At 35.6% G+C, this 27,982-nt stretch overlaps 1 protein-coding gene across 1 annotated transcript in view; it reads right to left on the reverse strand.

Annotated features, from left to right (window-relative positions):
- Positions 1-10,566, reverse strand: part of CCDC141 (coiled-coil domain containing 141) — a 181,576-nt gene extending 171,010 nt beyond the window's left edge. The window contains exons 1-4 of the mRNA XM_031678303.2: positions 10,473-10,566; positions 4,947-5,117; positions 3,345-3,577; positions 930-1,052 (exon numbers count right to left, since the gene is read on the reverse strand). Coding sequence (XP_031534163.2) covers positions 930-1,052; positions 3,345-3,446 — 225 coding nt within the window. The 5' untranslated portion in view covers positions 3,447-3,577; positions 4,947-5,117; positions 10,473-10,566. The remainder of the gene's footprint in view (positions 1-929; positions 1,053-3,344; positions 3,578-4,946; positions 5,118-10,472) is intronic.
- Between the last annotated feature and the right edge of the window lie 17,416 nt (positions 10,567-27,982).

The raw sequence follows: 27,982 nt of genomic DNA on the forward strand, positions 1-27,982 counted from the left end.
GTGCTGTGGGATGGGAATCTCATCTCACTTGTGGTCCTGCCTCCGGAGGAGAGAATCTCTTGGTTATCCTATCTGCCCCTGTGCCCCTGCTCAGTGACCTCCGTCATCTTCCCTGGCAGGGGTCAGGGCACAGCCTGGGACAGGTTGGGGTCAGGCCCACACCCTGTGCACTGAGCTGTGGCTGAGGCTCAGCACCTATGAGCAGCTGCACTCACCCACACATATGCCCATGCCTGAAGGAGCTAGACACCAAAAAGCATATTAAAAAACAAAAACAAAAAACACCATGATAGGTCAAGAAAAAGCTTTTTCCTGCTTTTTGAGCAGGGAGCCCCACATTTTCACTTTGCGCTGGGTCTCCTGTCCCTGATGAGATACCTTATCTGGCAATCTCAAACCAACATTGTTTTCAGATTCTTAACTAAATAACCACAACATATATGTAATAATAACTCTGTTTACTAAAGATATTCTTTGGTTTCACAAACTCTTAACATTAAATATAAAATCAGATCTTTTCAACAGTTCAACAGAGGAAAAAAGCCTCTGTATTATTTTTGCTGGCAGGTATAATTAACAATAGAAAGTTTGGATCTGTAGCTGTGGCTTGACAGTATAATGCATTAAAATGGAAAAATTATGGTTTTTTTTTCACTGAGGCAGCCGGAAAAAGAAACTACTTATTTCTCCACAATGAAAATATTATCACTCCATATATTCTATCACATTGGAGAAAGTTAAAAAAAAATCTTGTTACTTCTCTCCAATGCTGGTGTTTGCTCATAAATAACTGTAGTGTTTTTCCATTATCTCTCTGGCACTATGTTAAAATGGCCATAGGCCAGTGACACCAGGGGAGTCGACGGGAAGTGTAAGAAACAGCTTTTAGTTTTTAAATTTCGTATCTGCTTCATTTCTGAATATCTTACCTTGAGCTTGGCCAAAAGAAGTTCATGATCATGAAGAAGTTTTTTGGTTTCATCTTGACTGCTTCCAATTTCTAAAAGATTGGGCTGTGATTCAGCCAACTGCAGTCGTATCCATTTGCCACACTAAAAATAAAAATGAAATAAAATGCACTTTTAGTTCCTCTTGTTCTTTCCCCTTCTCCTTTTCCTTAGTTTCCAGTTAGGCCTTACTTAAATTGCAATAGAACAGTTTTAATATAAATCCATGCCCTGCCTTTTTTTTTTACTTTTTGGGGGGATAAATTCTTTTCTCTTAGCCTATTGGATTTAAATTAAAAATTCCCAAATGAGGAATATGTACAACAGATTATGTATTATCAAGTAGCACAAAGTTATTGAATAATTCATACAATTTTACATTCTTCCACTCACAAAACCAAATTCTACAAAAATCATGACTTGGACAAGTAGGGTGTAAGCTTCACCAAAGGGGAAAGGCTTCATAAATGCAATGTAGGCTGATTAGTGTTTTCACACTGACCTTGCTCAATCAACCAGAAAGAATTATCAGCAGACAAAGCACCTGATTTTTCGCTTACTTTCAAGTTAAAACGTAATTATTTTTCAAATTTTGTTGTTGAATAAAGCATGTACAAAAATGTCAGTGAAATTCATTGTATGATTACTGCCATTTGAATGCAGCCAACTTGTTTTCCACACCCAGACCCTTTAACTGCTCCAAGATATAGTTCATCATTGCATTTCCTAAGGAACTGTTTTTCTAAGAAGCAACAACTGTAATGCAAGGGGAAACACCACTGGGCAAGTACGTGTGGCTATGTGAATTACTAAAGAGAAATGAGAAAACCACACGTCTATTCTCAATCACTGGTGCCCTGAGGCCGTGTGGAAACAATAAGCCCATACAGATCAGACACAGGTACTTCTATTCCTTTCAGATGGACTTTCCACTTTGAGTAGCTTGAGTTTATTTCATATGTGATGGCAATGAATTAAGGGAGCAGGGGAGGGAGGACAGAGAGCATATTCGTAGAAACACACTTAAAATAAGAGTTTGTAGTATAATTTGAGATTTTTTTTCTTACTGGAAATTAACCTCTGATTCTTTTATCATTTACACACATTCTTCCTCATCCCACTCTAAGAAATGTTCCATATTTGAGGGGAAAGAAGTTTAAAGAAAAAAACAACAGTAAGTCAGCCTCTTTTTCCTCACTGCTGAAATTTGCAATTACTCAAAGATTCATAAAATCACATGCAAATTATCCATTTTTGCTACTTTTGCTTCAGGCTTCTTTCCATGTCCACTCATTGCCTTTGAAAATAACAGAGGTCAAGGAATCAGCAGAGGCCCTGTTTACGTGGGGCCAAGACTCATGAGTCCTGGGGACTCGGCCTTGGTAGGAACACTTTGCATTCAGTGCTTCTAGACTGAATTGTTCTGCTGAGTGTCAAGTTCTGCTTTCCTGTTACAAATTTTCACATTAACATTAAGATTCACAGCAATTAAGTGTAATTAAATAGGACTTGTCCATGCTTCTTACAAAAGACCAGAAAAATCTTTCAGTTAAGCCCGGGGGTGTAGGGTGGTCCTGAAAGTAACGGGCTGGGGAGCACCAGCTTGTTTGCTGGAGTCCCTTCATCAAACACTGAATTCTTCACGTGGGGAGTCGTCTAAATCCAAACACAATGCCTCAGGGATTTTTGCAAGATACCCTCATAGGAAATAAAATCATGGACCCTTCTTCAACCTAAGGATGTATGGTCATCTTTGCAAAAGGGCAAACTTCTTGACACAAAACATGCTAAAATCTTTAAGCCCCAAGTGGATTTAACTTCCTGCTGTTAAAAGCAAATTTGACACATGCCCTTTGCACTTTTGCTGGCAACCCTGTTCATTGCCCCAACAACGTGACAAGGATTTATTAGTGCCTTTACCATGTCAAAACCAATGCTGCAGAGGGCACGTGTCGCAGCGTCTTATTAGGTATTCCCTGCGCTCCGTCATGCTCAAAACAATGCCACCCCTTATCTGCTGGGACCCTCTTTCCCTCCATCACACCTACTCTCAAAAATCATAAACGTTTCACAGGTTCACCGGACTTTTCAGCCTGGCAATCATGAACTTGTAATCACAAATACTTTATCTTTAAAAACCAAACTGAAAGTATATGGTAGAGATTTTTGTTGCTTTTTTAAAAAATCAAGCTGTTGTAGATGTTTTCTGACTAACTGAAAGAGAAACTCTAGTAACTGGCTGAAACTTAGCTGCTGATTTAAGAAAGCAGTAAGATGTACTTGCTGGGTTATTCTCTACATGTTGTGTACTGCCAACTGTGTGGAATGTTCTTTAGAATTAGCCACACATGGCAAGAAGCCCATAGCTCCCCAAAAGAAAGGAAGTTGTTAGCTTACCTTTATGACAGCTATAACGATTTTGGAGTCTCCAGCCTGCACAGCTACTGAACTGACTGTTGTCGTAGAAAACTCCACACCAGGACTTCCTTGGCTGGACATGGTACGTTAGAACCAGAGTTTATACTTCGGGCAGCCTCTGTATAGATGTGTGTCTGCTGGTCATTTCAGAAAGCAACCACTGGGGTTATTTGGATTCATTCAGGGAAAGAGCTCTGCTCATACTGATTATGCTGCCAAAAGGAAAGAACAGGAGGTTAAAAATAGACAACCCCATTGAGTTTATCATGAGAGAGAGAGGAAAGAATGGGAAAGAATCGCCACACCCCTAGTATGGTAACACTGAGCGCCTGTTATTTTGGCCATTATCTTAAATGCAGAGAGCAGCGTCTAGCTCTCTGCCTATTAGCTGATGTTTGATAGCAAATGGAAAAAGAATTACATACTGACAAACCAAATTACTTCTGCCATTGAATCTATACAGTTATGATGGACTGAAACCAGCCAGGCATTAACCTGGGTATCAATCTTTTTCAGATTCATAAAGTCTCCTTTATGCAAAGAAAACTTCCAAAAATGTACTTTAAAAATAAGTTATGGTATTTGTTTACAGATTAAGCCACAAATTTGTTTGAAATACATTTTTAGATTAATCTGTTTTTCTAAAACTCACTGCCTTTTGTCAAATGAAGTTTATATGAAATGGTCACATTGTCTCAGAGCCTCAGATTTCTTGGGGACATTTAAAAAATATTTCAGTGAGCATTTATCAATAGGTATCTACCATTTCAGGATTTCTTTGTGACCATCTACTCCACTGAACAGTGTTTTCAAGTTTGGTGATCACAGCTACTAGGAAGTGACATACTTTGCTGTTACCTTTTAATTGCACCAAGAAAATGTTTTGGGTTTTGGGGTTTTTTTGTTTTGTTTGTTTTTATTAAAGGTTAACACTGTATATTTTGCTATACTTCCTACAAAAGGGTAACATTGTACTTCAGGTTTGGTTTTTATTCTCCCCCCACATCCTGTGCAGGAAAATTATAGACAGCTTAAATCAGAGCCCAAGATCAGCATATTAATCCTATTACTAGAAACTCAGCGTGTGTCACAAGTTGTCTGTGGTATTAAACAGCAGCTGTTGGATTCCCTGTCAAGCAACAGCTGAAAATAACACTGAAGCTTAGGTCAGAGGTCAGATGCAAACACATCAAAGATACTGATTCCAGAGCTGCTGGAGCCATCGGAAATCTCTGGCACAAAGCCAGAATGGAGGAGACAGCAAGGATATAGCAATAAACAGAGTTAAATGAGTCCATTCGCTGTTTAAACCCTTAGCTTAATTTAAAAACACGAACAGGTTCAGGGCCAACATTCAGAAGACTGAGTTAGTACCACTGCTTTTTCTGCTAAGGTTCATGATGATATTCTTGAATCAAAGTAGGAAAAGTGCTCTTACATATACTTTGGTGTTCAGCAATTATTTCTGTTTCCCAGAGCATATCTTGGCTGCTCTGCAATTATGTAGCTATCCCAGGTCTCCTGCTGCTCCAGCAAAAGAAAACCACCCTGGATCCCAGTTCCCAGCTCCACAAACTTTACCTGAGGCCATGAAGGGAGCATTTGGAGCAAGCTTAGGAGAGCAGATGCCAAGAGATGCCACGATGTAGAAATACTGTAAATGGTTTCACTTTACAGCAGGGAGGGGGAGTTTGCAGAGGACCAACCCAACCTCTTTGTTGGGGTTGCCTCAGTGTTGAAGGTTGTTTCCTCCTGAAAATAGATGGTTCAAACAAACTGAAACTGAGCAAGACCAGTTTTCAGCTAACTGCCCTCAGGAGAAACCAAGAGTTGATAACTATGTCACATAATTTCCACACCCTAAACTAAAATGCTCAAAGTAGCCTTGCTTAAGCCATTGTGTACATTGCCAACAAGAACAGCAAATAGTGACCCACACCCAAAATACACAGTGGACTTTCACCTAAAGTTAATCCTACTGTTAGAAACTCAGTTTGTGTCACTAGTTGCATAAAGGCTCTCAGGAGGCAAAGGGAGCTTTTGGCAGCAGGCTGTCCCAACCACGGCTAGAAGAGAGCGGTTATGTCCACAAAGCCCCACTTAAGATGGATGATTGTGTAAAGGGTGTGGAGAGCAGTGTGGAATGTGTGGAGTCAGGCTCACATGAAGGGAAAAGAAGGAGAGAGGTGGTGAGGAGAAAGAACATGGCTGAAACTCTGATTAACTCCAAGGCTTAAGGGCCAAAGGAATTAGAAATACTTAAGACTTTGTTAAAAGATTAATCCAGTAATTCAGCAGCAGAGGTAGTGCCTTTCTGTGTATTGACAACTTTTCTTTCTATTAACGAGATGAAGCAGGCAAGTGTTGCATGGAAAATGTTTTCTGCGTTGGTGGACATGAGCAATAATGCAAACTGCATACATGAACTTAAGTGGTTTCTAACTAATTTTTTTAAAAATTCAAATTCTTGACTTTAAAATCTTCAAAAGACTTGAATCACTTTTTTCTCTCCTTCCCTTGCTTTCTACATCTCTTCTCTTCAACTTTTTAGTCCTTTTCCCTTCAGAAGCTCTGTGGTTCAGACCACTCCATCCACATCTAGCTCTTTTAGAACCTTGGCTTATGTCTCTTCATCTAGTATAGCTATTAAATTATAAATTTCATTATTAACTCTGGGAAACAGTTTGGAGGACAGTAAGTATAAAATATATTGTGCTAAAGAAATTGCTACACTATAATTAGATGGATTTTTTTAAAGCTTTCTGAGCCACAGTTTGTTTATACTCTGCCTCCCCTATCATCACACACACACACACACACACACACACACACACACACACAATAAAATAAAACAAAACAAAAAAAGCTCACAGGCATTCTCATATTCTTTGAAGTTTATAGAAGATCTTGCAGAGGTTATTATGCCTTCTCTGTTTATCCCTCTGGGAAATGCCTGTTTTTATACTAGCTGAATTTTAGTGAAAAATCCTCCATGGGGAATCAAAAGCTATAACTGGATTCTGTAGAGTTGCAAATAGCACACCCCCCTCATCCAATTTTTCTTTTATTATGGTACAACCAGAAAACAAATTTACTAGCTTAACTATTTTTAAGTGTACAGGTCAGAGTTATTAAATACATTCATCTCCATAAGCCTTTTAATCTTGTAAAACCGAAACTCTATACACATTAAACAGTAATTCCATTCCCTCCTCCCTCAAACCTCTGGCAGCCACCATTCTACTTTCCATCTCTGTGATGCTGATTACTGTAAGTACCTCATGTAAGTAGAATCATATAGTATTTGTCTTTTTTTGACTGACTGACTTTACTTAGCACAATGTCCTCAAGATTCATCCATATTGTAGCATATCAGAATTTCCTTTCCTTTTAAGGTCAAATAACATTTCATTGTGTATATATTCTACATTTTGCTTATCCATTCATCCACTGATGGACACTTGAGTGGTTTCCACCTTTATCTATTACAAATAATGCTACTGTAAACATAGGTGTACAAATTATCTCTTTGAGACCCTGCTTTCAGTTCTTTTTGGTCTATACCCAGAAATGGAATTAGGGGATCACATGGTAATTCTACTTTTCAATTTTTTGAGGAAATACCACACTGCTTTCCACAGTGACACATAGCACATTTTCATGAAATATAGGTAGCTGACAGCATGGAAACTTTATCATGTGATTATTTTTTTTTAACTCTGAATATGGGTGTATCATTAAAACAACATTTTTTTTTTTTGCTGGAATATGTGTGGAGTCTGTTCATTTTTTCATCGTGAGTGTTTGTCTTAATCAATACTATTACTGATTAAATTGTATTCAACTTTATACAGACAAATTAGATAGATGGGATATAAATAACCCAGAATAAGTCTATTTATCCAGGTTAAAACTCAAGGCAAACTTTGCCAGATACATAATAATAGTAGTTAGTAATAGTAGCTGTCATAATATCAGCTACCACTTAGCTAATTATGTGCCAGGAACGGGGATAAGTGCTTTACAATCTTTATTGCATTTAATTCACATAATTAAGTGACTGGAAAGACTTATTTTTCTGGCTTTGTAAATCACACACATGCATACACACACAAGCACACGGTCACACACAGTGATTCACTGATTCCAGCCACCTCAGGTCTAGCCTTTCCCACCTGAGTTTCAAAGCTGTCTATGATCTGGTCCCTCCTACCTGCCTAATGACATACACCATTATTCCCAAGCCCCAAAGATCATCTACCTAAATTCAGTTGTCCTATCCACAAAAATCATCCTCTTCTTCCCTTCATCTATCCAAATTCCTCCCATCACTTAAGACCAAGATAAGGTATCAACTCCTTTTAAAAGCTGAAATATCTATTTATATTCCCCCTCCTCAAAATTTAATTGTAACTCACAGTTTAACAATTATATGCTTGTATTATCAACTTGTATTGTTTTCTAATTATTTCACTTCCATTGGTATTATTTCTTAACTAGATTTAAAGCTCCTTACATAAAGAGTCACGTGTTAACGTTTTTTCTTTTTTGGGAGGGGGATCTTTGCAGACCTCCTCAAAGAACTATTGTAGAAACTGAAAGAGTTTCTTTACATAAAGGGCTTAGAAGAGGATCTGACATTTAGCAAATGCTCTCTATATACATACATGGAGCACAGTACTAGGCACAGAATTGATGCTTATAAATATTGGCAGACTGACTGAATCACATCAGTCATACAGGAAAAAAAGACAGTTTTAATACAACTCATTCATTCATTATTTATTCATGCAACCAATAGTTATGAGCATTTGCTACATACCAGCACTTGCACATTAGTAATACAGTAGCCAGCAAAACAGAGGTCTCTACTTTCAAAAAGATGGCATTCCAGTGAAAAAGACCATAACTGTGAAATACATAACCAAGACAGAAATCCACAGTGATAAAAAGCTAACGGAAAGACAACAGATAGTGGTTAAGTAGACTGAATCACCAAAGATAACATTTAGAATTTGCCAGAGAAATCAAGGGATACTTTCAGGGTATGTCTATTGGAATACAGAGATTAACAGGAACAATAAACTGAGAGTGATCCCAAAACAACAACAACAACAAAATACAATTTGGCAAAGGCAGCAACTTAGGGGCTCTGAAGTCAGACTGTTTTAACCCTCTGTGCCTCAGTTTCCTCAATGCAAACTGAAGATAATAGGAGTATCCACATCATATAGGTTTGCTGGGAGGATTAAATAAAATAACATTTGTAAAACATTTAATGCCTGGTACATAGGTGGTGTTCTAATAGTTACACATTATTACTTCTAATACAACATCTGTTAAGGGATTTTCTAAATCTAGTAACTGCCACAAAATTTGAATTAAATTTTAAAAAATAAGTTGAACTACATCATTTGGTAGGCAACCCAGATGGATTAAATATATTAGAAAGACATAAAATATGCATTACCAGGGAGGAAATTATTTCAATATAATTAGGTGGTTAAAACATTTCACTGTAAAACAGTATATCTAGAATGTCATCTTTAGACAAAATTTCCTTAACTAATTCTTTGTATCATGTAATACTCTTCCTGGTGCTTCTCATTTATTTCTTAGATTACAAGCATTGTCACTTAATGAACATCCATAAGTAAATTGAAGTTGCTCTTTCCTCTTAAAACAGCCTCCATTCTAGCCATAAACTTATTCTTCTATGTCAGTGCTCATTTGTTCATTCACTGAGTATGATTACATATCTGCTAGGTGCCAAGGACTGTTCTAGATGCCAGGCACACAGCAATAAATGAAACAAAGTATGTCCACTGATGGAGCTTACCTTCTGGTGGGGGAGACATAACCAATTTAGGAATTGAATAAGCAAAAAATATCTAATTATGTCAGGATGTTATAAGTGTTATGAAGAAAAACAAGGCAGGGTAAGAAGGTAAGGGTCAACAGGGGAAGAGGGACACTACCTCAGGAAGGAGTCAGGAAAGTTCTCCTGAACAGATGAGATTTGAGTAGAGACCAGGATTAACTTGAAAAGAGCAAGACATGCAGATATCTCAGGGAAGAACACTCTAGGCGGCTGGACATGCTTGTTAGAAAAACATCCAGTAGGTCAGTGTGGCTGGAGCTAAGTGAGGATTGAGGGAAGAGGACACTGATAGAACATGAGATCTGCCAAGCAGCACCCTGGCTTGCTTGGGACAATCAGAGGTGACACATGTTGCCCTGGCATAACTACTTGTAAAGGCCCCTTTCACTCTTGAAAGAGTCCTGTTTGGATGCTAAGTTACACGGTAACCCTGCTCTTACACCACGGTAAGGAGTCTGGAATTCATTCTAAGTGAGATGGGACATTATTGTAAGGTTCTCATCCAAGGAATAACATCATTTGACTTAACATTGTTAAAGAAACCCTCCATGGAGAAGAGACTGTAGGAGTCAAATGAAAGCAAGAGGTAGGATGAATTCCATAGCACCCAAAGCACAGATGTCAATACAGCGTCCCTTTGGGACGTTTCTTTATAGATACTTATGTTTCACTTAAGAAATATCATGACTCGTAACAGTTTTACACTCTCTGTTCATTGACTTCCATAGATTTCCTTACAATTACGTGTGTTTAATGACATATAAATCCTTAGCCTCTCCGTAAGAACTGGGAGAATAATTATAAACAAGCAACTTCAATATACAGCAAATTTCCCTCCTCTAAGTGGTAAGAAAAACAAGGCAAAAGAAAACTGGGGAAAGTTCAAAGGATACTTAGCTTGGTGAAAGATCAAAGATGGTTGTATTTATTATAATTTTAAGCCATTACCAAAAATGATGAGTGCAATGATATCAATATTTGTTCAGTGATAATGTACATCTTTTCCTAAAATTCTCTATTTAGAGCAATGAAATCTAGAAAACTGTCAAATATTTGTGTAGGCTTTAGTTAAAATAAATAGCAAATATGTGGCTATTATTGGTTTGAGAAAACTTTTTTCTGAATGGGAGAGAGGTATGCAACACTTCAAGCCAGGAAAGATTTTTTTTTCCTAAATCACTGAAAAGCTTCCATGTGCAAAGTTTATTTTTAAAATTTAAACTCACCAGACTTCCTAGCTGTGTTGAGCTGAGCACCCAGGCTTCAATGTAGCAGGGTTCTCCCTCTGATACAATTCCTGTTACCATAAAGAAGTATCCTGAGAGTAAACCTTCAGGGAGGGTGAGTACATAAGAGGACAGGAGTCTTAGCTAACTTGATTTTGGAAAATTACACTTCTTTTGGTTTTCCTTACTGTTGCTAAACTCCAGTTGAGGCTGAGAATTTCCATCCCAGAGTAATCTCTGGGGAGGCCTTGAGAGCAGCAGTCCTTCTAGCTGCTAGGAAACCCAGCAGTGACACTGAGGGTGAGCTGTCACTTCTCTCTGCAGCCAAAATTTTTGCCAAGAAAAGAAAAATAATACAAAACTAAGCATAAGAATCAGATACTCTAAATAGAAAGATGGATTCTAAGCAGGAAATATGTAAAGAGTTAAAAAGAGAAAGTGGTTTTTTTTATATAATGTTTTATTATGAAACACTAAGACATAAAAAAGTTAAAGTATATGTATATATTTTATAAATGCATAATATACATATGTGTGCAGATGATCATGTTACATGTATTAAGACTCTTTTAGTGTTATAATGGGCTTTCTCAGTTGTATGAGGTGATGTTTACTGGCATTAGTTTAATGACAAAGCCAATTTTAACAGAATTCTACTGTAGATTATATTTTTTAACTGACTCTGTAAAAATTTACTGTATGTTTTTTGAGATCCACATCCCAGTAAGAACATCTTACACCAGTGTTCCTACAGAAGCCCCTTGCTATCATAATCTCCGTTTTTGGTAATACATCACTCACCCCAGTCGCAGAACCCACATGAAAGGCAATGATTGCTGAGAATGTCCGGAAGGATGAAGAAGTTACTAACACCTGCAGGAAAAAAGATATTCATATACTCAGGCTTTTAGGAAAAACAGGAAACAAGATGAGAGAAACTCACAAAAACCTGGAAATCAAAAATGGAAACAAAAGTAGCAGGTCATTTGCACCCCACCCCACACAACTCATACCACTCTAAGCAAACCAGTTTCCTATCACAATTTCCACCCTAACAAAGGATGGACTTCAAAAGCAAAGTCAATTTACTTTTTGTCATTATGCTCTGGCATGTCTCTGCCTTAAGCTCCTGCTATCAGGGTAAATTGACAGTCTCACCACTAATGTTTGTTGCGTACCTGCTGTGCATAGGCCCTTGTTTCCTTTATCAGTCCCATCCTCATTAAATCCCTTAGATTTGTAAAATTTATAACCAATTAACCTGGTTGAACCTCTCAACAACCTTGTATAGTTGGCCCTTCATATCTGAAGATTTTACATAAGGGACTTGGGCATCTGCAGATTTTAGTATCCACAGGAGGTCCTGGAACCAATCCTCCATGGATACTGAGGGATAACTGTACTTGAATCAGGGCAGAATGGTTCATTCTGTCATACTGGAGAACTGAGGCAAGAGAAATTAAGTGGTTTATTCAAGTTCATGAAGCTAGTGAGTCGAGAACCCAGCCACTTCCCTCTTAGTCTTTTGCTCTAATGCCATAGGGAGTAGGTTCTTCTATCCTAATGTTAGATAAAAAATTATACAGATGTCCATACAAACCCATCACTCAATTAGCCTGCACAGGTTGAGCACTTCCTGGACAGAGCTCTCTGAATCGGAACACTATATGAAGCATCATTAAAAGGCAACAACACAAATACAAAACTATAACTCTGTTCTCAGCTTTCTCCATTAGAAAAAACAGATACACACACTAAGCAATTTGGCAAGAAAGCTTTATAATATAGAAAATATACCAAACTAAAATGCCCTGGAAAATGAGAAGAAACCATTTAAAGAACTTCCCAAATCAATGTGAGCAATCATAATACAGAACAGTTTTATACATGGATGTAAATTATTACTATATTAATATATAAACAAAACTGCTTTGGGTGTGCTTTCACAGCACTTCCTTTTTTTGGTTAAAATGACATCACATTATTAAGAATTTATCACACAGAAGAATGGAAATCAATTTTTCTAGTAACATTCACTGTAGGATTGTTTAGTGATTTGTATAATCATTTGTATGAATTATTGCATTGATACTCATCTTTTCCTGTATTTAAAACATGAAAGTATTTGCTTAACAAATGTCCATTTAAAATTTATTTTATGTTCTTTTAATTTCTCAGGTTCTTAACTGTATTTTACGAATTTCTCCATAGTTCATACAGGTAAGTGTAAATATAAATAATTAAAATAAGATACGTGATTTCCATTTTTCCATGTATCTCTCGGTATTTAAGAAAAAATCCATGAGGAGAGAAATAGCTATAACTAGCATTCATTTTGAAATTTACTAGTACATTGAATATTCAGCCTATCTTTACTTGCTTTTTCACTGGATTATTTTATATATGTATACACATACACACATATACATACATACATACATACATACATACATACATACATACATACATACATAAATATAATACAGATAAAAGGTAGAGGAATATAGGACCATGTTTAAAGCTTGGGGACGTCCTGACTATCTTAATCCACTAATCTTGGCCTTTTCACTAGTTTTTCAGATCATATGTTAATGTCACATTTTCCAACCTTCTTTAAACTACCACACTCTGTAGTTTAATTTGTGAAATTACTAATACATCACTTCCTCCTTCTTGCCAACAGTATATCACTGAGTAAACTGTGTTGTAACATTAATTAGATTTTAAAAGGTGTTTTGCAAAAGTATTTAAATTCCTGTGGAGATGTTTAAAGATACTTTGAAGTATCACAAACTTTAGACTTAGAAATGTTAGTATTGCAATTATTTTATCCAGCCTATTGAGATATTCTTGACATATAACATTGTGTAAGTTTAAAGTGTACAATGTGCTGATTTGATACACTTATATATCGCAAAATGATTACCACAATAGCATTCATTAGCTAGCACCTCCATCGTATCAGATCATTGCCACTTCTTTTTGTTGTGAGAATATTTAAGATGTACTCTCGTAGCAACTTTCAAGTACATAATACAGTATTGTTAACTATAATTATCACGCTGTGCATTAAATCTTCAGAATTTATCTTCTAACTGGAAGCTTGTACCCTTTGACCAATATCTCCCCCATTGTCCCAATATCCCAGTCCTTGGTAACTACCATTCTATTCTGTTTCTATGAGTTTGGATTTTTTTTTTTTTTGATTTCACATCTGTCTTGCTCTGATTTGTTTAACTTAGTGCAATGCCTTCAAGGTCCATTCGTGTTGTTGCAAATGGCAGAATTTCCTTCTGTTTCATGGTTGAATAATATTCCATCGCATATTTATACATCTCCTTTATCCATTGATCCACTGACGGACATTTAGGTTGTTTCCAGATCTTTGCTATTGTGCATAAAACTGCAATAAAAATGGGAGTGAAGATATCTCTTCAAGATCCTGTTTTCATTTCCTTTGGGTATATACCCAGAACTGGGATTGCTGAATCATATGGTAGTTCTATTTTTAATTTTTTGAGGAACCTCCATACTGTTTTCCACTGGCTGCATTACTTACATTTCCATCAACAGTACATGAGGGTTCTCTTTTCTCCAAATCCTTGCCAACACCTGTCATCTGTCTTCTTGATGATAGTCATTCTAACAGGTGTGAGATGGTACTTCATTGTGGTTTTGACTTGCATTTCCCTGATGATTAGTGATATTGAGCATCTTTTCATGTTCCTGTCAGCCTTCTGTATGTCTTCTTTGGAAAAATGTCTATTCAGTTCTTTTATTTTTAATTGGATTTGTTTTCTGGCTATTGAGTCATATGAGTTCTTTATATACTTTGTATATTAACCATTTATCATATATATGCTTTGCAAATAATGTCTTCCATTCCATAGGCTGCACTTTCATTTTGTTGATTATTTCTTTTGCTGTGCAGAAGTTTTTTATTTTGATGTCATCTGATCTATTCATTTTTGCTTTTATTGATTTTTGGTACCATATCTAAAAATAGTTGTCAAGACCAATGTCAAGATTTTCCCCTATGTTTTCTTAGGAGTTTTACAGTTTCAGGTCTTATATTTAAGCCTTTAATCCATTATGAGTTAATTTTTGTGAGAGCTGTAAGATAGGGGTCCAATTTCATTTTTCTACCTTTGGTTATCCCAACACCAATTACTGAAGAGACTCTTTTTTCTCCATTGAATCTTCTTAGTAGCTTCCTTATCAAATACTGGTTGATCATAACTGGGATAGCTTATTTCTGAGCTCTAATTCTGTTCTGGTCTATTGTTTTGATTACTATGCCTTTGCAGTATAGTTTGAAATCAGCAAGTATGACTCCTCTGGCTTTGTTCTTCTTTCTCAGGATTGCTTTGGCTACTTACGGCCTTTGGGAGTTACACAAATTTTGTGATTGTTTATTCTAGTTCTGTGAAATACACCATTAAAATTTTGATAGAGATTGTACTGAATCTATAGATGACTTTTAGTATGGACATTTTAATGTTAATTCTTCCAATCCATGAACATGGGCTATCTTTCCATTTGCTTGTATCTCCTTCGATTTCTTTCATCAAAGTTTTGTAGTTTTCAGTGTACAAATCTTTCAGCTTCTTGTTTAAATTTATTCCTAAGTGCTTTATTATTTTTAGTGCCATTGTAAATGGAATTGTTTTCATTATTCTTTTTTCAGGTATTTCATTGTATGTTGATTTTATATCATGCAATTTACTAATTTCATTTTTTTTTTTGGTGGAACCTTTAGGGTTTTCTGTATATAAAATCATATTCTCTGCAACAAAGATAATTTAACTTCTTTCTTTCTATTAAATACCTTTTTTTCATTATTTTGCCTCATTGCTCTGGCTAGATTTCCAGTACTATGTTGAATAAGAGCGGTGAGAGTGGACATCCTTGCCTAGTTCCTGAACTTAAAGGAAATGCTTTCAGTCTTTCACCACTGAGTATATTAGCTGTAAGCTTGTACTACATGGCCTTTATTATGTTGAAGTATATTCCTTCTATACTCAATTTAAGAGTTTTTATCATGAAAGGATGTTGTATTTTGTTAAATGCTTTTTCTGCTTCTCAAGATAATCACGATTCTTACCTTTCATTATATTAATGTAATGTATCACATTTATTGATTTGCATATGTTGAAATTTCTTGTATTTCAGAGATAAATCCTGCTTGATGATGATGTATGACCCATTTAATGTAATGTTGAATTCAGTTTGCTACTATTTTGTTGAGAATTTTTGCATTTATACTTTTTTTTTTATTATTCTATATATTTCAGGTATACAGCATTATAATTCAGCATCTGCATCTGCACTCTTCAAAGTGATCACCACCACAACTCTAGTTACCATTCTTTACCATACAGTTTGACTTCTTTCACCATTTTTGCCATCCCACAACCCCTTCCCTCTCTGGTAACCACTAATCTGATCACTGTATCTGTGAGTCTGTTTTTATTTTGCTTGTCCATTTGCTTTGTTTTTCTAGATCCCACATATGAGTGAAATGATATGACATTTGTCTTTCTCCATCTGATTTATTTCACAAAGCATAAAATCTTCAAGGTCCATCCATGTTCTCATAGACAGCAGCAGTTCATTCTTTCTGATGGCTGAATAATACTCCGTTGTGTGTGTGTGTCACATCTTCTTTATCTATTCATCCACTGATGAACACTTAGGTTGTTTCCATACCTTGACTATTGTAAATAACTCTGCAATAAACATAGGAATGCATGTAAGTTCAAATTAGTGTTTTCACATTCTTTGGAAATGCCAAACAGTGGAATAGTTGGGTCATGTGATAGGTCCATTCTTAATTTTTGAAGGGTCGCCATACTGTTTTTCATAGTGGCTGCACCAACAGTGTACAAGGGTTCCTTTTTCTCTACATCCTCTCCAACATTTGTTATTTCTTGTCTTTTTGATAATAGCCATTCTTACAGATGTGAGGTGATACTGTGGTTTTGATTTGCATTTCCCTAATAATTAATGATGTTGAACATCTTTTCATGTACCTGTTGGCCATCTGTATGTCTATTCCAATCCTCTGCCAATTTTTAAATCAGATTTTGTTGTTGTTGTTGAGTTATATGAGTTTTTATATATTTTGGATATTAATCTCTTATTACATACATGGTTTGCACACCTTCTCCCACTCAGTAGCTTGCTTTTTTGTTCTGATGATGGTTTCCTTCTCTGTGCAGAAGCTTTTTAGTTTAATATAGTCTCATTTGTTTATGTTTGCTTTTGCTTCCCTTGTGTTTGGAGTTAGAGCCACAAAAACATCACTAAGACATGTCAATGAGGTTACTGCCTTTGTTTTCTTCTAGGAATTTTATGGCTTCAAGTATTACAGGTATTATTACATTCAAGCCTAATCCACTTTGAATTTATTTTTGTATATGGTATAAGATAGGGATCTAGTTCCATTCCTTTGCATGTAGCTGTCCAGTTCTCCTAACACCATTTACTGAGGAGACTATCCCTTCTCCATTGTATGTCCTTTGCTTCTTTGTCAAAAATTATCTATCCATATGTAGGTTAACTTGGGGGCTCTCAGTTCTGTTCCATTGATCTGTGTTTCTGTTTTTCATGCCAGTGCCATAGTGTTTTGATTACTATAGGTTTGTAGTGTAGCTTGAAATCTGGAAGCATGATACCTCCAGCTTTGTTCTTTTTCAAGACTGTTTTGACTATCTCGGGTATTTTGTGGTTCCATACAATTTTAGAATAATTTGTTTCTGTTCTGTGAAATATGCAATTGAAATTTTGATAGGGATTGCATTGACTCTGTAGGTTACCTTGATCATAAATGGATGTTAAATTTCATCAAATATTTTTTCTGCCTCAATTGAGATAATCATGTAAGTTTTATTCTTCATTTTGTTAATGTTATGTATAACACTGACTGAGTTGCAGATTTTTAATCATCCTTGCTTCCCTGGAATAAATCCCACTTGAGGTTGGTTTAATGCATTATTGGATTTAGTTTACTAGTTTTGTTGAGGATTTATGTATTTATGTTCATCAAGGGTAATGGCCTGTAATTTTCTTTTTTGTGTGTGGTGTCCTTGTCTTGATATCAGAGTAATGCTGGCTTTGTAAAATGTGTTTGAATGGTTTCCCTCCTCTTCAATTTTTTGAAATAGTTTGAGAAGGATAGGTATTAACTCTTCTTTAAATCTTTGGTAGAATTCTGCTGTGAAACTGCCTGGTCCTGGGCTTTTGTTTGTTGAAAGAATTTTGTTCACTGATTCAATTTCAATACTAGTAATTAGTCTGCTCTGATTTTCTATTTACTCACGATTTAGTCTTTAAATATTGTATATTATCAATTTCTCCCAAGTTGTCCAATGTGTATTCTACTATTGGGATAGAATATTCTGTATCTATTGAGTCTATCTGGTTTAAAGTCAGATGTGTCATTTAAGTCAGATGTTTCTTCATAGATTTTCTGTCTGGATGATCTATTTATTTATGTAAGTGGGGTGTTAAAGTCTCCAACTATTATTGTATTGCTTTAAATTTCTCCCTTTAAGTCCATCAATATTTGCTTTATACATCTTGGTGTTCCTCTATGGAGTGCATTTACACTTATACATGTTACATCTTCTGCTGAATTGCCCTCTTTATCATTAGGTAGTGTCCTTCTTTCATTACAGTCTTTGTTTTAAAGTATATTTTGGCTGATCTGAGTATATGTACTCCAGCTTTCTTTTCATTTCCATTTCCATTGAATTCTTTTTCTATCCCTTCACTTTCAAATTTTTGTGTGTCCTTTCTTCTGAAGTGAATCTCTTTTAAGCAGCATATAGACGTATCTTTTATAAAAAAAAGTATTCAGCCACTCTCTATCTTTTGATTGGTGAATTCAGTGCACTTACACTTAATTATTGACGGGTACGTACTTACTGCTATTTTGTTAATTGTTTTCTGGCTGTTTCTGTACTTCCTCTCTGTTTCTTCTTCTCTTCCCTTGTATTTTGGCAGTTTTCATGTATTATATTTAGATTTCTTTCTCATTTTCTTTTGTGTTTACTATAGGGTTTTTTTCTTGTGGTGACTCTGATATTTACATATAACATCCTATGTAAATAGCCTGTTTTAAGTTGGTAGCAACTTAAATTTGAACGCATTCGAAAGCGTTATCTTTTTACATATCCCCTACATTTTATACTTTTGATGAAACATTTTGCATCTTTTTTTATGCATCCGTTAACTATTTTAATTTTGGTTAATTTCACTACTTTTCTCTTTTAACCTTCAAGCTCGCTTTATAAATTACTGATCTACTACCTTTATTATATATTTACTATAATTACTTTTTTCCAGTGATACTTTTATTTTTCTTTGTTCTCTAATTATTAATTAGTGCAGTTTCTTTTTAGATTAAACATGTTGTTTTAGTATTTTTTTGTAGGGCTGGTTTAATGGTGATACTCCTTACATTTTTGCTTATCTGGGAAGCTTTTGTCTTCAATTCTGAATGAAAACCTTGCTGGATAGAGAATTCTTGATCGATATGTTTTTCCTTTAAGCACTTTGAAAATGCCATGCCCCATTTTGGCCTGTAAAGTTTCTGCTGAAAAATCTAATAGCCTTATGGGGTTTCCCTTGTATGTCGCAAGTTGTTTATCTCATGCTGCTTTTAGGATTCTCTTTATGTCCTTTTACTATTTTAATTATAAGGTCTTGGTTTGTTTCTCTTTGGGTTCATCTTATTTAGAACTCTCTTGGATTCCTGGACCTGGATGTCTGTTTCCTTCCCCAAATTAGGAAAGTTTTCAGTTTTAATTCTTCAAATAATTTTTCTGGTCCTTTTTCTCTCTTGTCTAATTCTGGGACCTCTATATATGAAGGTTACTCCACTTGATGTTGTTCCAAAGGTCCCTTAAGACACCTTCACTTTCTAAAATTATTTTTTTCACTTTGCTACTCTGTCTGGTTGCATTCTATTGCTTTGTCTTCCTGCTCACTGACTTCAATCTGCTGCTGAAACTGGTATATTTTTCAGCTCATTTATAACTTCTGCTTGGTATTTTCTTATATTTTCTATCATCATGTTGTAATTTTCACTATGTTCATCCACATTTCTCCTGAGTTCAGTGAGTATGTTTATGACCATTAATTTGAACTCTTTATCAGGTAGGTTGCCCATCTCCATTTTGTTTAGTTCTTTTTTTGAGTTTTGTCTTGTTCTTTCTTCAGGAACATACTCCTCCGTCTCACTTTGCCTATTTCTCTGTGTTTGTTTCTAAGTATTAGGTAAATCAGCAATCTCTTACAGTCCTGAAGGAGTAGTTTTATTTAGGAGATGTCCTGTGGGGCTCAGAGGTGCAATCCTGCCTATACACCAGAGCCAGGTGCTCAAGAGGCATCCCCTCTGTGAGCTGTGTGTGCCCACCTCTTGTGGTGGGGCCACAGCTGCCCCTGCAGCACACTGGTTAGTGCGGCTGGTACCCAGACCAGCTGCAGGGCCCAGCCATGGCTTCTATACATGATATGGGCAGGGCTGTTGCTTACCTGGCTGTGAGGCCCAGCTGAGATGCAGGGGTGGGTGGCACTCTCAGTTGGGCATGCCCAAGGATACTAAAAGGTTAGAAGGAGATTTTCAAAATGTTACCCACCAGTGCCAACATTAGTAAGGTAACTTGAGATCACAAAAATGGCTCCTGCCCTGTCTCAATCCCCAGGGAGCAACCCAACTGGTTCCTGCCTCTCTGGTAGATACTTCAGGATTAGTAAGTGGGTCCCCTTCACCTATGGTCTATACTTTTCAATCTAGTGGTTTTTTGTTTGTTTGCTTTTTGGGTTTTTTATTTATTTTCGGGTTGATTGAGCCTATAGGTAGGCCTTTTAAGAGAAGGTTTTCCATTCCCTGCAGTTCTACAGTTTTCCTGGACATCTTTCTCATTGGTTTTCATAGCTAAAGGTGTTTTATTTGGGGGGTTCCTTTCTCCTGTGCAGGATTTAGGAGTTAGGGTGCCTGATGTGGAGTTCAGCTCCCTCACTCTTCTTGGAAAAGATCCATACCTTTGTGATCCCTCTCAATTGTGGATTGCTGTGGCTGAGGTGTGGTTTTTTTCCCCTTTGGTGAGACCATATCTCAGCCCTCCTACCCATCTTAATGCTGTCCTTTTAAACTTTGTTGTGGAGGCTCTGTCCATCCAGTTATCAGGTATCTTTCTGAGGGTATTATTCCATATTTAGTGGTAGATTTATTGTATCCCTGGGAGGAGGTGAGTTCAGGATCTTTCTACTCTGCCATCTTGAACACTCTCCTCTTGCATCTATATTCATTAGAGATATTGACCTGTAGTTCCCTTTTCTTAAATTGTCCTTATCTGGCTGTGGTATCAGAGTGATACTAGTCTTGTAAAATGAGTTGGGGAAAGTTCCTCCTCTTCAAATTTTTAAAAGAATTTGACAGCTGTTAATTCTTTAAATGTTTGGTAGAATCTACCAGTGAAGCCATTGGTTTTAGATTTTCCTTGGTGGGGGGGTGGGAGTCAATTACTAATTAAATCTCCTTGTTATTGGACAGTTTAGATTTTGTACTTCTTCATGATTCAGTCTTGGCAGGTTCTGTTTCTAAGAATTTATCAGTTTTTTCAAGGTTGTCCAGTTTGTTGGCATACACTTGTCCAAAGTAGTCTCTATGATCTTTCATATTTCTGTGGTATCATTTGTGGTATCTCCTCTTTCATTTCTGATTTGAGTCTTCTCTTTTTCATAGTTTAGCTAAAGGTTAGTTTTATCTTTTCAAAAAACAGCTTAGTTGTATTGATCTTTGCTATTGTTTTTATTGTCTCTATTTCACGTATTTCTGCTCTGATTTTTGCTATTTTCTTCCTTCTCTTAACTTTGGCTTAGTTTGTTCTTTTTCTTCTAGTTTCTTGAGGTGTAAAGTAGTATGTTATTTGAGTTCTTTTTCCTTATCTAGATGTTTATAAGTGTTCATCTTAGAACTGCTTTTCCAGCAACCTATGGATTTTGGTATGTTGTGATTCCACTATCATTTGTTTCAGGGCATTAAAAAATTTCCCTTTTGATTTCTTCTTCGACTATTTGATGTTCAGGAGATTTTTCTTCCTACTTTCAAAAACACTTTTGTCTGCCTTGATTTGTAGATACCTGGACAGGATGGGAGGATGATTTGGCTGTATCCTCAGTCACCCATAGATCACAGGTAGATTTGGCTGAGTGAGCCAAACAGGTTTGGTCAAACAAGTGGTAGAACAAATAATACAGTTAATTTGAGTTATTACTCAACTCAGAGAATTTGATTATTATTGCAATACAATATCCTCACCATCAGCATCCACAGACTGCTTAGGCTTGAGAGCATATGAGTTAAGTAATATTTGGACAGTTTCCTTAATTTTCTCAGTCATGGCCATCAGGAGGCCTGGATAAGTAAGATGGCTGAAGAAAAGGCACATATTTAAATCAAACTCAAGTATGAATCCAAACTCACTTCTTTAAAAACAAAACTTTGAGATTAAGAAACTGGAAGTGAGCTTTTTGGTTCAAAATGTATGATCTAGAATAATGAATTATATATATTTTATTTAGAACTTTACCACAGAATTCCATCTCCTAACTACATTTGGATGTGGAAATTTTGCAGAATAAAACAGACCAGCTCATGGAGAACTGCACAGTATGTCTGTTTTTGTGCCCTCACAGTCTCTGTTCTTTCCTTGTCACCTCTGCAAACCACCTGCCCTGGGCCCCTTGCCTCAGTGCTATCCACTCCTGCCCTTACCTATTTGTTAACCAGTCCCTACCAGGGGGTTTATAACCTAATGTGTTAGTTGATGCTGACTTAAACTGTGGCCCCTTCCAGAAGAACCTGCATTTAGAGGAGACTTGATGAGAAGAGATGGCATTTTTAAACTCAGTAAATGGAACCTAAGAAAGAGGTGTGGTCTTGCCTACTCTCTCTTCTACCATCATAACTGTATCCCATATGGAAAAGCCCTCTAAAAGGGTCAGATGGGTTAAAAAACAAAACACAACAAAAATTTGATGCCATACTAGAGTCCATGCAAATACTCACTTTTCAACAAATAATTATTGTGCACTTCTGATGTTCCAGGCATTGATTTAGGTACCAGAAAAACATCAGGGAAGGAGACACATGAGGCCTTTGCCCACAAGGAATTTGCAGTCTAGGGAGATCATGGGAAAAATTTCATTATAGGGCAGTGCTCATGTGCCAGCTACCCTCCTGAAGGGTTTACAATGTCATATAACTATGAGAAACACTTTGAGGCATTTCCTATCATTTTATTCACAAAACTGACCCAGATATACTAAATAACTTATCCAAAATTACAAGGTTAATGTGACAACTCATGCCAACTCAACATCAAAAAGGGACTGTTAATCACTGGCTCTAGATGGCAGAGCCAAAGCTTGTTTGTCTCCAAAGCCTGTATTCTGCTTTCTGTGTTTCGTGTCCTAAGGCAAACTCAATGTTGAATAGATACAGAACAACTATAAACAAACTTACCAAAGTGCAACATCATACAGTTGTTAGCCCTTAAACAACATGGGTTTGAACTGTATGGGTCCTCTTAACATGTGGATTTTTTTCCAATAAATATGTACTACACTATTACAAAATCAGCACTTGGTTGAATCCATGGATGCAGAACTGTGGGTATGGAGGGCTGACTATAAAATTATATGCAGATTTTCAACTGCAGCAGATGGATGGTGCCCCTAACCCCATGCTGTTCAAGGGCCACTGTATACTAATAATTAGAGGTGTGTCCAGATAAGTTCTACACTTGTAAATTCTTTTTACCATCAGTCTGACCACAGAGAAAACTGGTTTGCTAGTCTGGGGACCTAGGTTCTTGTCTCAGTCTATTTTATCTGTCATTAATGTTGATACAACATTCTACTTTTGTCCATCTTTATTTACTTCAATGGTAGGGCCCTGTTATATGTGTGTATTATTACATTTTATATGCAAACATACTACTATAAATATACTTCATCTATTTATAACACTACAAACATTATTCTCTTCTCACAAATCTTCACATTGTTTCTCCATTTTCTCCTTCCTTTCCATTTTTGTCACTTTATGGCTATTTTGTTCTTCTCTCTTACACCTTTTCTTCTCTGCATTCTGCATACTGTCTTGTTCTCCCTCTGTGCTGTGTAAAGTGCCCATTCAAGTAACATGCTCTACAGCTACTGTTTCTTTGCTTCCCTTCTTCTTCTGTCTTAATCATCTTAAAGCATATAACTTTTTTTCTTCACTCTTCTAAATCTGCCGATATCTATACTCATTCAGCGAGGTTTTCTTTATTTACTTATGCCACCAAAAAAATTATCTGAATAGGTAAAATCTGCTTCTATGTAATGCTGTAAGAAGAACTTCTGATTTTTGTTTTGTTTCCAAAAAAATCCTAAAAGCAGTGTGGTACTGGCAGAAGACTAGATATACTCGTCAAAAGAACAGAACGGCTAACCCAGAAGCAGGCCCAAGAAACTTAAGAACTCAATGTATTTTCAAAGTAGTACCATAAATCAATGAGAGATACAGCTTATTCAGTAAGTAATGTTTACAACACTTGATATTTAGAAAAATCTATCATATTAGATCATTATCTCACATAATGTACCAAAATTGCTTTTGTATTTAAAAGTAAAAAATAAAAATGCACAAGAAAACAAAATTTAAGCTGAAGGAGACGAATTTTTCTAAGCTTTAAGGAAATGTAAGAAATCAAAATGAAGGTTAGTTAACAGATTTCACTATAAAAATAAACATACTAACATACCAAAATTCATAAAGATTAAAAAAAATGACAAACTACAAACAGTACTGCTCTCAGTATCATAAAGGATTATTACCCTTGTTGTATAAAAAGCTTCTACAAATAAATGAAAAATGATAAGACTCCAAAGGAAAAGTACACAAAAATAATAATAGACAAGTCACCAACGGGAAACACAATGAATACTACTAAATTATTAAATTATTTTTGCCCTCACTGGCAGTTAAGAGTTTTTATCAGTAACATTTTGTACTGGAAGGAGTGCCATGAAATGGGCACTGTAGCTTTTGATGGGAAGCATAAATTTGCCTAACATTCTGGAAAGCAATTTGGTTATAACTATCAAAAGCCTTAAAATATGGATACATTCCAAACCAATGTTTCCACTTTCAGGAATCAATCTCAAGGACAGATGCAATCAAAATTAAGTACAAGGATGTTCACTGTAGCATTACTTATCATAGCATTAAGAAAGAAAAAGAAGGAATGAAAAAATGTTTGCCAAATAGCAATAATAGTTATGATATCTACTTATCACTGAATATTACACAGATATTGACTTACACAGGGAAAATATTAATAATGGGAAAATTTTGTTACAATGTTGTAAAAATCAGAAACTAAAGTTAAATAGTGGTATAATCTTGTTAGATGATATACAAAGGAAATGCATCAAATACTAAGTGGGTTTTCTGCATTGATGACTTACGGGCAGTTTTTACTCTGAATATTTTATGTATTTCCTAGAGTACTTTTTAAAAAATAATAACTACACTTTATTATTATATTAAACATAATTTAAAAGAATAAAGCAAAAAGGCACAGTTGACCACCATCATCCCTCAGTCATGAGACAGTAGAAATATAAGTTCAGGATTCACTGTGAATTTGCTAAAATTTACCATATACTTTTCCTGAACCTGGTGATTTCATAAATATATTTGACTTCTGAGGTCACTAAAATTATTTTACATACTTCCCAAAATGCCACATCTGCATTCTTTTAAATTACAGAAATGAGATAATTTGAAAGATAATCAATGTCTCTGAAAAGTGTCCATATTAAATTTTTATAAGATATTCTAGAATCTTGCAATCCAAAGTGTGGTTTGCAGACTGGCAGCATTGGCAACACTTGGAAAACTTGGAAATGCAAAACCTCAGGTCCTATCCCAGACTTACTGATTCAGAATCTACATTTTAATAAGATCTCCAGTTGATTGTGGGCACGGTCCAGTTTCATAAACACTGATCTAGAACACATGTTCTAGTTCTAACCACATGTTTATAATGTACTGTGCTGCTCCTTTGAAACTTAATCTATGTTTATATCCTAATTACCTGAGAGGCATCTTTATGATTTATGAGCTCTAAACATTTTCTTAGCACAAAAGCAGCTTCCAAATAATAAATACATTCTAAAAATCTACTGGTAGGTCAGGTGTTCACAACTTGCAACATACAGTAATATTATTAATCCTAACTAAATTTCTAGGTCATTCAACAGAGTAGCCTGCTTAATCCATAATGTATCTGAAGGAGACCAGTTGCATTTTAATCATTTTAATGGGAAAATGTGTTCCAAGTTCTAACACAAGACTCTAAGAAAGCCTTGTCCTGTCAACAATACAGGAATTCCTCATAGATGCAACTGTGTAGACAACCAGGTAGAGCTAATAGTCCTATTCTGAGAGTGTTCTGGTTAGAAGAATAAAATGGACTAGAAAAACAGGAATGTCAAGTGTTGCTACTAACTCATGTTTCCTTCTACTCTTCATTTTGACTAAGAATAGACATTGGCAAGATTACTTATCTTCAGGGGTTTGGAGGAAAACGTGATCCTGGGATTGAGGTACTTGACCTTTCCAATACAGGCATGGCTTCATTATCAACCTGCAGCAACAGAGTTATCACTGAAATCTCCATACAGAATATTTTCTTTGCTTGTCCATTCTTAAAATGCAGTTTTGTCCTATACAAAATAATTTGAAATAGACCTGAAGAGAGAGATGTAAGCAGAGTTCAATGCACGTTGTTTTCTCAAGGTATTTAAAGCCATGATGCTATCTTCTGCATATCTCAGACATTAAGACTTCAATATTTACTTTTTGTAGAATTTTGAAAATGAAAGTTATACTGATTTGAATTTTAAAATTCTACCCCCCTAGATTTTCATATGTATTTTTTCCTACTTCACCTTGAGAATTCTTGCAACAGATATTTCAGAATACAAGAATATACTTGCTAGGCCTTTTATACTTAGAAGCTCTTTCAAAAACACTCATTTTAACAAAAAGCCAGAAAATAAAAGTAACAAAGAAAATTATGATCTATTAATTCCACATCTCAAAGATAACATATGCAAGTTCTATAAACAGCTATTTTTATTTGTAAAATGAATCATATTTCTATAGTTTTGGAATGTGCCTTTTTTCACCCAATAATACACCATGAATATCTTTCCTTTTCAATAAGTACACTTTTAACAACTTCAATAAATATACTTCTATAACAACATTTTCAGTGGTATAATATTCTATACAGGATAAATTTATTTAAACATTTGGGTTGTTTTCAACTTTTTGTTGTTTTATAAACATATTTATAACAATCTTTTGAAGACTAGATTCTTTTAATAAAATAGTCAAAGTAATTAAAGTAGAAGGTAAACTTCCAAAGATAGTTAAGTTATAGTTTGCTTCTTTTCCAGTTTTCCCATCTATTTTTTTTATTAGATACTTTTGACTTCTTATCACTCTAATTCTCTCCCTTCCTGTCCTGACAAAAACTGAGTATTTCTTGTGCTCATTTTAACTTTCACGAAAGAGTTTATGCTTATGAGAATACTTCTGTGTACACTTTACACAGAAGGTGGAACAACTTTGTGGATACATTGTGTCTAATGGGAGATTAAATGAAAATATTAATAATAAAGTTACATTCTTTTTCATATACACATTTTGCTCACATGTTCAACTGTCATTCAAATACACTTAAAGTCACTGGACAAGGAGTCAGGCTTGCTGACTTCCAAATTCTGGCAACTCTAAATTCCCAGTAGCCATTCTGGAGCTGTCATTATGTTTAGCATAATATGATTGTGTTATTTTAAGTATAGCCAACTTTGTTTTAATGTGTATTCCCCTATCCCAGATACACATCTGTCTTTTCAGTCTTAAAAATGATCTTCTTGTTAGGAACAAAAGAAATGTAACCACTATCTATTGTGATCAGAACCTAACAATCTCTGACAATGTAGGACTCAGAGAAAGCCCTGAGTTTCTGTGCTAGGCCTGTGGGAACATAGGATGGGAGCTGCTGAAGATAGGAGAGGCACAAGGGAAAGTGTGTTTAGTCTATCTTCTAAGACTCCAGATTATTTCAGAATAAAGGAGTTACATTTTTGCTTTAATCAAAGATTGAGAGAGAGAGAGAATATTGTTAGAAAAAAATTTAAAGTTTTACGAAAAAAGTGAACAGATTCAAAGATGCTGAATTCACGAGATTATGTTATAGAGACCAGTATAACTTAATTCTCCCTAGATTTGATGAACATTCTTTATTAACAGAAACCAAACTTAATGTCCAAAGTGATAACATAACAAGGAAATACATATCAAAATCTGCTGCCATTAATTATAGTTTTTAACATTTTTATTGCATATACAATGTATGGAACATTATAAGGATTTA

The sequence above is a fragment of the Vicugna pacos genome, chromosome 5, assembly GCF_048564905.1.
Source record: "Vicugna pacos chromosome 5, VicPac4, whole genome shotgun sequence".
NCBI classification, from domain to species: domain Eukaryota; kingdom Metazoa; phylum Chordata; class Mammalia; order Artiodactyla; family Camelidae; genus Vicugna; species Vicugna pacos.